The sequence below is a fragment of the Hippocampus bargibanti genome, linkage group LG03 (genome assembly GCF_051943395.1).
Source record: "Hippocampus bargibanti isolate YZ-2025 linkage group LG03, ASM5194339v1, whole genome shotgun sequence".
Lineage (NCBI taxonomy): Eukaryota > Metazoa > Chordata > Actinopteri > Syngnathiformes > Syngnathidae > Hippocampus > Hippocampus bargibanti.
Genome location: NC_142736.1, coordinates 4,447,501 through 4,460,596, shown reverse-complemented (window position 1 = coordinate 4,460,596; position 13,096 = coordinate 4,447,501). Strand labels below are relative to the sequence as shown.

The window sequence follows — 13,096 nt, the reverse complement described above, 5'->3', positions numbered from 1 at the left end:
GTAATGAAAGGCGCTTGAAATTAAATGTATTATTATTATTATTAATTGTGGATGCTTCGTATTAAACGTGTAGCTTGAACTGTTGTTGAATTTCTATTGTTGCTTGATAGGTTTCTCTCAATGGCGACGGAGCTGATTTTAAAATGGAAGGCATCAGGAAATAAGTTATTTTTCTTATACTTTTTATTTTACAAATTTCCAAATAGCAGTGTAAATACAACAAATATAGTCTGATAACATATTTGGTGTATTTTACATGAACATATTTTCAATACCCATAGCAACAATTAACTCCAAAAATGTAAAAAAAAAAATGGCTTCACATGCAGGGGATAAAACAAGAATAACACAAACTCAATATTTTGAATATAATTTGCTTGAAAATACAGTGATACCTTGGCTTACGAACTTAATTGGTTCCCAGACAGAGTGTGTAAGGCGAAAAGTGTGTATGCAAAAAAATTAATTTCCCTTAAGAAACCATTAAAATGACAATAATTCGTTCCCAGGTCCCCATAAAATATAATATTCTACTTTTCTAAGCCTTAAAACTACACAAAATATACATTATTTTATGTATCATAAATGTGCTATGGTATTATAATTAAAGAAATAAACCGTACCGTATAATAAAGTGGTTTTATTTACCATTGTGATGGTCGTTGATGACTTGATGGAATGGAGTGGCCCGTTTTATCAGCATTAAACACTTGATGAGGAACGTAGCCTTCTTCTTTCACCATCCCTTGTAGGTGCTTTCTCTGCCATAATTTTACCTTGTTCCTCATCAATTGTGTTCTCTTTAGCCGGGTTGATAGATTTTTTGCATCAAGTGTACAGATGGCTTGTGCGGGTTATTTGTGGAGCCTGATTGATGGGAATTTTAACCTTGCAGTCTACACTCTGCCTTTGAACTATCAAAGCTGAAACGAGTCCAAATGTCATTGTTTTCTATCCATTTTGTCACTCTCTCTCTGTCGCCTGCCTGTCTCTTTAATCTTAAAACCACCTCCCCTCACTGTTGAGTTCTTGACCAATCACGTGGCTTTAACCGAAGACTGGGGGCGGGGAATAGAGGACAAAATCAGTCGGCTGCCATTTTGTTGTGAGGAGAACGGGCTCGTTCGCAAACGACACATCACTCATCGTGGCAGCTCTGTGTGTATCCCGAAAAATAGTTTGTACGCCAAAGTAAAAGTTTCATAAATTTAACGTTCGTAAAACAAAAAGTTCGTAAGCCAAGGGGTTCGTAAACCGAGGCGTCACTGTAATTTGCTTGAAAATAATATCAATGTCAAAAGTCGTCCTTTTTTTTCCAGACCGCTTCAATTTGACGGCTCACTCCCGCACACACGTGCTTGTCCAGCTGATACTTGTAAGCAAAGCGGTGGCCGCACGCGCTGCAACTTAGCACTTTTTCACCCGTGTGCCTTCTCATGTGTCTCTCCAAATTCGAATTTCGCGTTAGAATCTTGCCGCACACCGAGCAGAGGAAACGTTTCCCCGTGCCGAGCGTGGAGCTGTTCTTCCGGGTGTGCGTTCTCACGTGGGAAAGAAATCTGGAACGGGTGTGAAAGCGTTCCTGGCAGCAACAGCAGGAATAAGGTTTCTCTCCCGAGTGTAACATCACGTGTTTGGTCAAATCGGCCTGAAGAGAGAATCGTCCGTTGCAGAAGAAGCAGGTGAACGGCTTCACCCCGCTGTGCGTCCTCACGGGCGCGCTCAACTGTGACCTTTGACTTATTCGCGGGCCGCACGCCGAAGGCTTTTCTTCGTCGCGATGCATTAAAGCGCTTTTCTCTTGGAAGCTTTGGCCACGATCTGCGCATTCAAATTCTTTTTCTTCTTTGTGAACTCTCACGTGTACACGGGAAATTTCCTCACTTTCCGAGGATTGCTCAGGCTTGTTCAAATCACTTCTGATCGGGTCGTGCGGGGGCGCTGTTGCGTCCTCGATGCTCGACAGCGAAGCTAAAATATGCTGGATTTCCGGGCCTTCATCCGTGTCTCCTTCACCTTCTTTTTCATCACTTTCACTCTTCGTCACGGGCGACATGTCGATCTCTACGCCCTCAAACCTAACGCGCTGCTCTCCTTCGTGACCCATCCGGGCGTCCTCCATTTCCTTTTTCAAGCGGGATTGTTCTGGTTCCACCTCCTCTTTCACGTCTTTGGGCTGAAGAAGAAAGCCATCGGTGACGTCTGCGGGACAGAAGAAGGCAAAGTCACATGGTTCGGCTCGGTCACAGTCAAGTTTGGAATTATTCAGAATACCACACAACAACAACAACAACAACAACAATAATAATACATTTCATTTATAAGCGCCTTTCAAAACTCTCAAGATCACTTTACAGTCACAGGATGAGTTTTTCTGTAGGTGAGCAGCGGCTAGCACACGCGCCAGCCTTCACTCAACCCGGAAATAGAAATAGAAAGCTAGCTAGCTAATAGATAGCTATTAGATAGCTACCCAGATAGCTAAAAGATAGCTAGTAGCCAGCTAGTAGATAGCTATTAGATAGCTAGCCAGATAGCCAAATTAAATGAGAAAATGTTTTATCCATTTTTGCCACTAATAGATTCGATTAGATTTTTTTACATCTCACTGTGGTATAAACATGACAGATTTTTTTTTTCAGAAACCAACTTTTAAGGGCCTCATAACTCTCTCTTTTTCTTGTCAATGTACAGCTCAATGTTGTTAAATGAAAAAAGTGCATAGTTATTCCAAATTCTTTGGTTTGTGTTGTTTTTTATTACTTCGAGATGGCGTCACGTGAGTGGCTGCCTTTCCAGAAGCTCCTGTATTTTTTTACTTTTCTTTCCTGCCGCTGCACACTCGCACACAAAAAAAACAAACTAAAAAAGTGCTTATCCCGTGACTCTGAAGTGTCCTTGAGAGTTTTGAAAGGCGCTTAGAAATAAAATGAATTATTATAAAGAAACAAACCTGTTTTTTGTAAGACCACGTGAGGCTTGAAAACGGCATCCAGCAGTTGACGTTGTCTCTCGTTCTCCCTCTTCGTGCGGCAAAGTTCCTCCGCGTACTCGGCTATCGTTCTTTCAATCTCTCCAAATACTTCCTCGACGGCCGCAGTTAGTCGTTGATTCAACAAAGTTCTCAGCATCTCCACTTTACACATTTTGGTTTTCACGCGATAATCGGAACGACGTGTCGAACGCGTGGTTTGATTTCCTGGTGTTATTCGTGGTCTTCTTCTACGATCACAAATCCGCTAGTATGACTGCCCCCTGCAGCTGCAGCACAAAGGTCAATAAAACGACTTTATTATACAATGTAGTTTATTTATTTAATTATAATACAATAGCACATTTATTATACATAAAATAAGGTGTATTTTGTGTAGTTTTAAGGCGTAGAAAATTATGTTTTATGGGGCCCTGCGAACGGATTATTCTCATTTTAAATGTTTCCTATTGGAAATTAATTTTTGGGATACACACTTTTCGCCTTACGCACTCTGTCTGAGAACTAATTAAGTCCGTAAGCCAAAGTATCACTGTAGTTTGATACACAGCAATGGAGCTATTCGAAAGGCCTTCATCGGCTTCTCTGTGCGGTAATAACATTCTTCGCAGAGGAATTATCGGCATGGATATAGGACAGTTTGACGCATAGCAGCGTCTGCCTTACAGATGAAAAGGTTTCTTCAGCCTGTACTTCTTTTGAAGGTGTCGGACGTTTCGTTTGTTATCCGAAAAGCTTCGTCAGCGAACTAAAATTTTGCTTGTAGCGAAAGAAAATAGATGGTTTGAAAGGGGAGTAAAAGAAGCTATTTTCATAAAACAGCAAAAGCCTTCATTAAATAACCATGGTGGCGTGAGGTTTAATTTGGATCGTGCTTACAACACACTTCTGAGATCGTTACCACATAGGCTTAGTTATGCTGATGAGGTGAAAAGGCAAGGATCTCTCTCTCTCGGAATCCAATGTAGCGTCCCAGAAAATGCACAAGATGGCGCCCAAGCTCTGTTGGAAATGGCCTCATTTGTCTGCTGGGAATTTGTGTCAACTAGAATCAAATAGTAGTTTTGGTGCAACACACAACGATTCACTATTGCGTTATTTATGTGTTTTATTTCGCCATCAACACGGATCAACACGAAGTTTATAGACCAAACAAAGTACCCAAAATGCATTGTGTGTCGCTTTCTCGGTCAGGGCTTTGTATGCTGTTGACATTCATGTGTGGGTTTTGTCCGGGGTTAAGAAAAGCAAGCAGAAGTATTTTGCAACCAATCAAACATTTAATCATCAAACTTGTTTAAAAAGTACAACAAATTGTAAAACATTGTTCGTAAGGTCAAATATGCACATCAAACAGACGTTGCGATGAGTTGACAAAAATTAGCGAGTAACAAACTCAAATTACAAACTTGTGTCATTTTCAAACATCATTTTCACCCTTTTTTTTTAGCTAAGTCTAACTCCTGCAAATGCTTGCGAATATTCCTCACGACTGTCGTTTTCTTTTAGATTTCACCCTTTTTTGTGCTTTTTCTCCATCAGATTACAAGACAATGATAACAACGATGCTAACGTCTGTGTAAGCTCTCAGCCGTACAGGAGTGATCCATCGATGAGAAGGTTTCTTCAGCCGTCATCTGTACAAATTTGAACGTGTCGGACGTTTCGCTTCTTATCCAAGATGCTTCGTCAGCGAAATAAAATCTTTTGCTGGTAGTTTTGGCCCTATATATATATATATATATATATATATATATATATATATATATATATATATATATATATATATATATATATATATATATATATATATATATATCTACAGTCCAGACGTGGCGGTGCCAGACTCTGCTATGATCGGTCCCCGCTCTCAGGTTTGGGGGAGCAGAGGACTCCTCCCTGCGGCTACACTGATTACTTCTATTGCCCTGCCCGAGTATGGGGTCTACGACTGGCCTGATCGCTCCATTCATAATAATAATCATAACATTTATAAGCGCCTATCAAAACTCTCAAGGACACTTTATAGTCACAGGATATTTTTTTCCGCGGGTGAGCAGCGGCAGCAATATGCGCCAGCGTTCACTCAACCCGGAAGTAACTCAAACAGATAGAAAGCTAGCTAGCTAGCCAATACAATAATAATAATACATTTCATTTATAAGCACCTTTCAAAACTCTCAAGGACACATTACAGTCACAGGATATTTTTTCTGCGGGTTAGCAGCGGCAGCCACACGCACCAACGTTTACTCAACCCGGAGGTAACTCAAATAGGTATTAGGTAGGCTCTGGTATCACCCCATCAGCATAACTAAGCCTATGTTGCCTAAGAGGTCGGTTGTAGGAATGATCCAAATTGAACCTCAACCCACCATGGCGATTTAGTGAAGAGTTTTGCTGTTTTATGAAAATAGCTTCTTTTACTCCCCTTTCAAACCCTCTGCTCCCCGCAACCTGAGAGCAGGGACCGATCATAGCAGAGTCTGGCACCGCCACGTCTGGACAGTAGGGATATATATGGGGCCAAAACTACCAGCAAATGATTTTAGTTCGCTGACGAAGCCTCTTGGACAAGAAGCGAAACGTCCGACACCTTCAAAGAAGTACAGATGACGGCCGAAGAAACTTTTTCATCAACGATGCTAACGCTTGACATTCGGTTCCTGGAATGACCCGTAGCACGCGCATGCCCAAATCATCAAACGGAAGCTAACAGCTGGCACTGTGCAGATACAAAGCGATCTTGTGTTTTGAAAGAACATTGAATATTTACAATTTGGACACGCTTGGGGGAGACTACGTCACCTCACTGGCCGCTGCCCTCACCAGCGCAAATGTGTCTCTTCACCTGATACTTCCGAGAGAACGTTCTCTCGCACACGCTGCAGGCAAACGGCTTCTCGCCAGTGTGTATTCTCATGTGGGACGTCAAGTTGCCTCGATGAGTGAATCTTTGATCACACAGCAAGCACCTAAAGTCATCTCCGGTGTGTATTCTTTGGTGTCTGACCATATTGAAGAGGAGAGAGAAACTTTTCCCACAATCGCAGCAGGCGTAAGATTTTTCCCCAGTGTGCATTGTCATGTGCGAGTCTGAGAACGAGGGGTCGCTGAAATTTAACTTGCACACCAAGCAGGCGACGGGGTCCTCCCTATTATGGACTTTTGTGTGCCGCGCTAAACTGGTCTTAGCGGAGAACATTTTCCCACAAACCAGGCAGGGAAAGGGTTTTTCTCCAGAGTGTGTTCTCATGTGTTTGACCAATTTGGAGCGCTCGATGAAACTGAAGCCGCAGATGGTGCAGGCAAAAGGTTTTTCGCCCGTGTGTATGTTAGTGTGCGTTCTCAAATGTCCCTTGATGGAGAACCTTTTGCCACAAATCAAGCAGACAAAGGGTTTCTCTCCAGTATGTGTCATGGCGTGCCTTTCTAAATGACCTTTGCAGGAGAAGCTTTTCCCACAAACGCCGCAGGTAAAAGGTTTCTCTCCAGTGTGTATTTTTGTGTGCAAGTTCAAATTGCCCTTATGCCTAAAACTTTTCCCGCATTCGGAGCAGGTGAAAGGTTTGTCTTCTTTATGACACCTCAGGTGAGCCTTCAAATTCCCCTTGGAACTAAAGGTTTTCGCACACTGCATGCATTTCACGCGCTTCTTGTTTGCGCGACATGTCTTATCACTGTCGGAATCTTCATCCTCATCTTTCTCCTCCTCCTTAGGGGAGTCTGAAGACGCGTCGTCTACTTCTGATAGTGGGACTAAGGGTTTGTCTGCCCGTGGTGTTTCAACGTTTTCTCTGTCGCCTTCTTTGTTATAATCATCACCTTCACTCTTCACAATGACAGTCAATGGAAGCTTGGTGATCTCAGCTTCCTCCTCTTCCTCTTTCACAGCAAGGATCTCCGGCTCCCGCATCTCAAGATGATGAGCTCCTTCGGTGGCGTCTGTGGGACACAAGAAAATTCAAAGAAACGTCAACATTTGCTCGGTTGAGTCTTGCGTGGTGACCCTCATGTTCAAAGTTAGCACCCTCAGTTTACCGCTAGCGCCAATCCTGTGGAAAGTGACAACACACGTGTGGGTGTCAAGAAGAATGACCGGGACCACATGACCGGATTCAGGTTTTTTTGCCCAGGAAGAGACGTTACTTGAACGCTGGCGCGTGTGACTGCCGCTGCTCACCCGCAGAAAAAATATCCTGTGACTGTAAAGTGTCCTTGAGAGTTTTGAAAGGCGTTTAGAAATGAAATGTATGATTATTATATCTATTAGCTAGTTAGATTTCTATCCATTTGAGTTACTTCCGGGTTGAGTGAACGCTGGTGCATGTGGCTGCCGCTGCTCACCCGCAGAAAAAATATCCTGTGACTGTAAAGTGTCCTTGAGAGTTTTGAAAGGCGTTTAGAAATCAAATGTATTTTTATTACTGTATCTATTCGCTAGCTAGATAGCTTTCTATCTATTTCAGTTACTTCCGGGTTAAGTGAATGCTGGTGCGTGTGGCTGCCGCATCTCACCCGCAAAAAATGGATCAGTGGATCAGGGACGTCATGATGGAACGTGAACGTCTACTACAAACTAAATGTTGAAAGCAAACATGAAGCTGTAGCATCCATTGACAAAAAGAGATTCTCACACATCTCCGGTCCAAAATAAATCCGCTTCAATTCCAAGCTGCGACCTTTCCGCTGAACAAAACGGGGCTGTGAAAATGCTGCCCATTACAGACGCAAAAAAATCACAATGGCTGTCCAGCAATGACAGTCAAATGGCACCGACATCCCACCCATTCAAAAACACATACATTGTATCTATAAGCGCCTTTCTAAACTCTCAATGACATCGCTAATAGCTAGCTAGCTTGACATTATACTACATAGCACATTCAACTAGGTAGATAATAGATAGCTACTAATAATAATACATTGTATTTATTAGCGCCATTCAAAACTTTCAAGGACATAGTTAATAGATGGTTAGCTAACTAGAGAGCTATATAGCTAATAGCCAGCTCGCTTTACACTATACTACTTAGCACATTCAACTAGCTAGATAATAGATAGCTACTAATAATAATACATTGTATTTAGAATCATAATACTACTAAATAATAATAATAATAATAATACATTTCATTTATAAGCGCCTTTCAAAACTCTCAAGGTCACTTTACAGTCACAAGTTTTAATGTGGGTGATCAGCGGCAGCCACAAGCGCCAGCGTTCACTCAACCCGGAAGTAACTGAAATAGATAGAATTTTCAGAGAGAAACACTCAAAAACGTTTCGACATATAAAATAGGAAAAAGAAATACAACGTGAGATTAGGAAGTGCACACGCCTGTTTTGTGCAATAACATTTGAGGCTTCTTGAAAACAGCGTTCAGTTGATGACGTTGTGGCTCGTTCATCTCTTTTATTCCAAAAAGTTACTCTCTGTGTTCGTCGTTGGCACTTTTCGTACACATCTTTATGTCATATTCACAACACTTTACACTACTTAGCCCAAAAAAACGCCTCCTTGCTAGCGGCGAACAAGCTAAGCTAATGAAAAAAAAAAGCTCAAGAAGCTTTAAAATGCAGCGAAACAAACTTACCCAGATACAAACAATCGATCAATGATTTCCGAGTCTTCCAATCTACTGGTGGGTCGTCATGTGTCGAATCGTGATTCGTGGATGACGGAAATGTGACTTAACAGTTGCCACTCATCGGGAAAAGGACGGAAAGGTTGTGGAGGACAAACGCGTCACCCCGGAAATGATTGTGTACCTCTCCAAATGTGATTGGCCCAAATTAATGACGTCACAGATTCGTCCCGGAACTGCAGAGGGAATGCTTATTACAACGCTATGATGAATTGTAATAAATGTTATTCTTTGTAATTCCAATTCAATTTGTAATTACATTTTAATTATATTTTCTCTCCAATACTGGTAGACTACAATCATTATTCGATTTTAAATTAGGAAGAAAAAAAATCACTGTTCGACCAGCCCTTACATTTACGTTACTTTGGAATATGATGTTATCTTATATCCCACCATTTGCCATAATAATTGGTCGTGGTGCGGCATTGCTCGACATCCTATTAACAGTGTTACGTTCCAATTATTCTAATATTAGTACCTGGTTTGTCCAAGTTGAATCGCCGTAGAAATGCTACGTCAATCTACGTCGATAGCTAGCTAAACTCGCTAGCCTGATATCTGTGATCTCCTCATGAAATTATAATTTAGGTACCTGGTTTGTTCAAACGGATTCGCCGTAGAAATGCTAAATCGAGTCTTCACTGAGGTCAAGCCAGGCTCTTCTCGTAAAATCGAAGTCAAGTGAGCCGCCACTTCGATTGACCACACTGTACATTACTGTAGTCTGCGGCCAGCGAGCGGCGTGGGCCACCTTCAAAATAAAAGCCAGACCATAAGTGCATGCCCAGCAGTGGTTTGGATGAAAACAAACACGAAAATATGTAAAACAAGCGGTTTCTTGGCTGTCAGGTAAGGATAACGTTCACCTAGTAAGAATAAGAACTCTCAAAACAGTGCCAATAAGCGTTCTCAAGTGAAGATATAAAACATTAGTTGTCATAGTTGAGTGCATGCTGACATATTCTTTTTTTGTCAATTTTTAAAAACGTCTAAATGGAAAATTCTTTATTCCTCAATCGGATTGAAACTCGGGGGAAACAACAGCACCCGAGCTATCCAACCAGACCACCCTGATACATATCTAATGTTTTATTTTGGAAATAAAGGCCTCTGAGAAGTGACAAAATGTTGATTTTTTTTTTGTCTTTTTTTAAAAACTTCTCAATGGAAAATTCCTTGTTATCCCTCGACCGGATTAACACAAAAGGAAACTACATCAACTCAACTATCCAATCAGACCACTCTGATATAGATCTAATGTTTTATTTTGGAATAAAATGCCTTTGAAAAGTGACAAGATAGTGATATCTTTCGTCAATTTTTAAAAACTTGTAAGTGGAAAAGTCTTCGTTATCTTTCGACCATATTAACACCGAGGAAAACCAGAGCACCTCAGCTATCCAATCAGATCACCCCGATACAGATCTAATGTTTTATTTTGGAATAAAAGGCCTCTGAAAAGTGACAAAGTGTTGATATCGTTCATGAATTCTTCATTATCCCTCGTCCTGACCTGCACGTGAACACGTGGAAGAAGTGGCGGGGAGAGGGAAGTCTGGGCTTCCCTACTGAAGCTGCTGCCTCCGTGACCCGACCCCGGATAAGCGGCAGACAATGGATGGATGGATAGTTTTCGTCCGTTTCCCCAGAGCCTCATTGGCCACTGCCCTTTTAACCAGCGCACTTGTGTCTCTTCACCTGATCCTTCCGAGAGAACGTTCTTTTGCACACGCCGCAGCCGAACGGTTTCTCGCCGGTGTGTATTCTCGTGTGGGACGTCAAGTGCACTCTCTGAGTGAATCTTTGACCACACACCGAGCAGCAAAAGTGCTTCTCTCCGGTGTGCGTTCTCTTGTGCTCAATCAATCCAGACCGGTTGCTAAAATGCAACTTGCACACCGAGCAGGTGACACGTTTGCCTCCATTATGGACTCTTGCGTGCCGCACTAAACTGGTCTTAGCGGAGAATGTTTTCCCACAAACCAGGCAGGAAAATGGTTTTTCTCCAGAGTGTGTTCTCATGTGTTTGACCAATTTGTAGCGCTCAATGAAACTGAAGCCGCAGATGGAGCAGGCAAAAGGTTTTTCCCCCGTGTGTATGTTGGTGTGAGTTCTTAAATGTCCCTTGATGGAGAACCTTTTGCCACAAACCAAGCAGACAAAGGGCCTCTCTCCAGTATGTGTCCTGGTGTGCCTTCTTAAATGGCCCTTGATGGAGAAGCTTTTCCCGCACACGGAACAGGTATAAGGTTTCTCCCCAGTGTGTATTCTCATATGAGTGGTTAAACCGCTCTTTTGGGTGACTCTCAGGCCACACACCGAGCAGGAAAATGGTTTTTCCCCATTGTGTATTCTTGTGTGCACGGTCAAATTCCCCTTATTCGTAAATCTTTTTCCGCATTCGGAGCAGGTGAAAGGTTTCTCCCCTTGATGACTCCTCAGGTGAACTTTCAGATTCCACTTGGAACTAAAGGTTTTCCCACACTGCGTGCAGTACACCGGCTTCTTGTCCGCGTGACATGTCTTATCACCTTGAGAATCATCATCATCATCCTCCTCCTCATCGGTGTCAGCGGAGTGTGAAGACATGTCGTCCACTTCTGATAGAGGGGCTAAGAGGTTGTTTGCCTGTGGACTTTCACGGTTTTCTCTGTCGGCTTCTTCGTCATCATCATCATCACCTTCACTCTTCACAATGACAGTCAATGGAAACATGGTGATCTCAGCTTCCTCCACTTCCTCCTTCACATCTCGGGTCTCTGGCTCCCGCATCTGAAGATGAAGAGCTCCTTCAGTGGCGTCTGTAGGACACAAGAAAATTCAAAGTAATTTCAAGATTTGTTCAGTGTGTGGTGAGCCTGATGTTGTGCATTATGCATATATGTTTTTGGCAATGTTTATTGGGGGAAATTCCAATCACTGTATAAGGGTCAAGTGAGCATTTTACACAATACTATTAAAATAATAATAACTATTTTTTACATGTTGAAATAGACAATATGTACATTGATTAGCCTATCGCTGTGTTCTTGGTAGTGTCACAGAATCACAAAACTCAATAATATTCCCGCCAAATGTGCAGAATAGAGTTGTCTGTACATATTCATATAAATCTGTAAATACAATATTTTTACGGTAGCATTGGGCAAACCTTTTTTTTTTTTTTTACAACGGCCTTGAATGTGTGACATTTTTCTTGATTTATTTATCTTGCTCTCCAGCTATCTGGCTAGCTAGCTATTTGCTATCTAGTTTTTTTTTTGTTTTACTTTGTTACTTTTGTGTTGAGTGAACTCTGGCGCGTGTGGCTGCCACTGCTCACCCGCAGAAAAAATATCCCGTGACTGTAAAGTGTCTTTGAGAGTTTTGAAAAGCGCCTATAAATGAAATGTATTATTATTATTAAGTAGAGCAGCTCTGTGACTTCTCTGTAATTAAAATACAGATATCAACATTTCAAAAATGTTTCAACGTATAAAATGGTAAAAAAAACAAGTGGTCAAAGTGAACAAACCTGTTTTGTTTAATAACATTTGAGGCTTCTTGAAAACAGCGTCCAGTAGATGACGTGGTGGCTCGTTCGTCTCTTTTATCCCGGAAAGTTCCTCTTTGTATTTGTCGTCGACACTTTTTGCACACATTTTCACGCGATATTCACGACTTTACTGAGCGACGTGTGGAAACAAACAAACAAAATCAAACGCCTCCTTGTTATCGGCTAACAAACTAAGCTAAAAACATGCAGGGAAGCGAATTTGCCCAGACACAAACAACCCATCAATGATCTCTCGAATCATGCTTCCTGGATGACCGAAATAATACAATACAGTTGCCAGTCGTCGGGAAAACGCTGCAAACTATTCGGAGGACAAATTGCGACATCCCGGAAATGATTTTGTACTACCCCAGATGTGATTGGCGCAAGTCACATGACGTCACGAAATGGTTCCGGAACCACAGAGGGAATGTTTACGAACAGTTTGCAAGAGGAACTGGAATATATAGATATTTTTTTCATAATACCTATTATACTGTATTTGGAATGCATTTTAATTATATTTTCTGTAACACTAGTGGACTATATTTATTATTTGATTTTAAATTCGAATACAAAATGACATGTAATGACACTCTTTCAACAGTAGCCAAAATGGAACTGTATAGTGCCACTTAGCAGTTTTTTTTGACAACGATACTAGTGCAGCGTGTTCTACCGGAAACAAATTCCTTGTGTGTTCTACATACTTGGCAATAAAGATGATTCTGATTCTGATTCTGATTCCAGTTCGACCATGGCTTTCAAACACGTTACTCCTAAACACGTTACGCACTGTGGAATTTTGTTTTAGGTTATTTACCATCAAGTGACATTACAATTGGTCGTTTTGGGGCATACTCGATAGCCTAAACTCTGTGACCTTTCCTGATAGTTTTATATATTTAGTACTATCTG

General features: G+C 41.6%; 3 protein-coding genes across 3 annotated transcripts; all 3 read right to left on the bottom strand.

The window, feature by feature from the left end:
- Positions 1-177: 177 nt before the first annotated feature.
- On the bottom strand, positions 178-3,194 carry LOC148900031 (uncharacterized). The gene is made up of 2 exons (XM_088991703.1): positions 2,954-3,194; positions 178-2,202 (listed from the first exon to the last, which is right to left on the bottom strand). The coding sequence occupies exons 1-2, from the start codon at positions 3,144-3,146 to the stop codon at positions 1,295-1,297; spliced, it is 1,101 nt and encodes a 366-aa protein (XP_088847829.1). The 5' UTR covers positions 3,147-3,194; the 3' UTR covers positions 178-1,294.
- Positions 3,195-4,801: 1,607 nt separating this feature from the next.
- Positions 4,802-8,769, bottom strand: LOC148900030 (uncharacterized). Its single transcript, XM_088991702.1, has 2 exons — positions 8,590-8,769; positions 4,802-6,937 (listed from the first exon to the last, which is right to left on the bottom strand). The coding sequence occupies exon 2, from the start codon at positions 6,906-6,908 to the stop codon at positions 5,802-5,804; it is 1,107 nt and encodes a 368-aa protein (XP_088847828.1). The 5' UTR covers positions 6,909-6,937; positions 8,590-8,769; the 3' UTR covers positions 4,802-5,801.
- A 971-nt stretch (positions 8,770-9,740) lies between these two features.
- Positions 9,741-12,517, bottom strand: LOC148900029 (uncharacterized). Its single transcript, XM_088991669.1, has 2 exons — positions 12,158-12,517; positions 9,741-11,444 (listed from the first exon to the last, which is right to left on the bottom strand). The coding sequence occupies exons 1-2, from the start codon at positions 12,282-12,284 to the stop codon at positions 10,315-10,317; spliced, it is 1,257 nt and encodes a 418-aa protein (XP_088847795.1). The 5' UTR covers positions 12,285-12,517; the 3' UTR covers positions 9,741-10,314.
- Between the last annotated feature and the right edge of the window lie 579 nt (positions 12,518-13,096).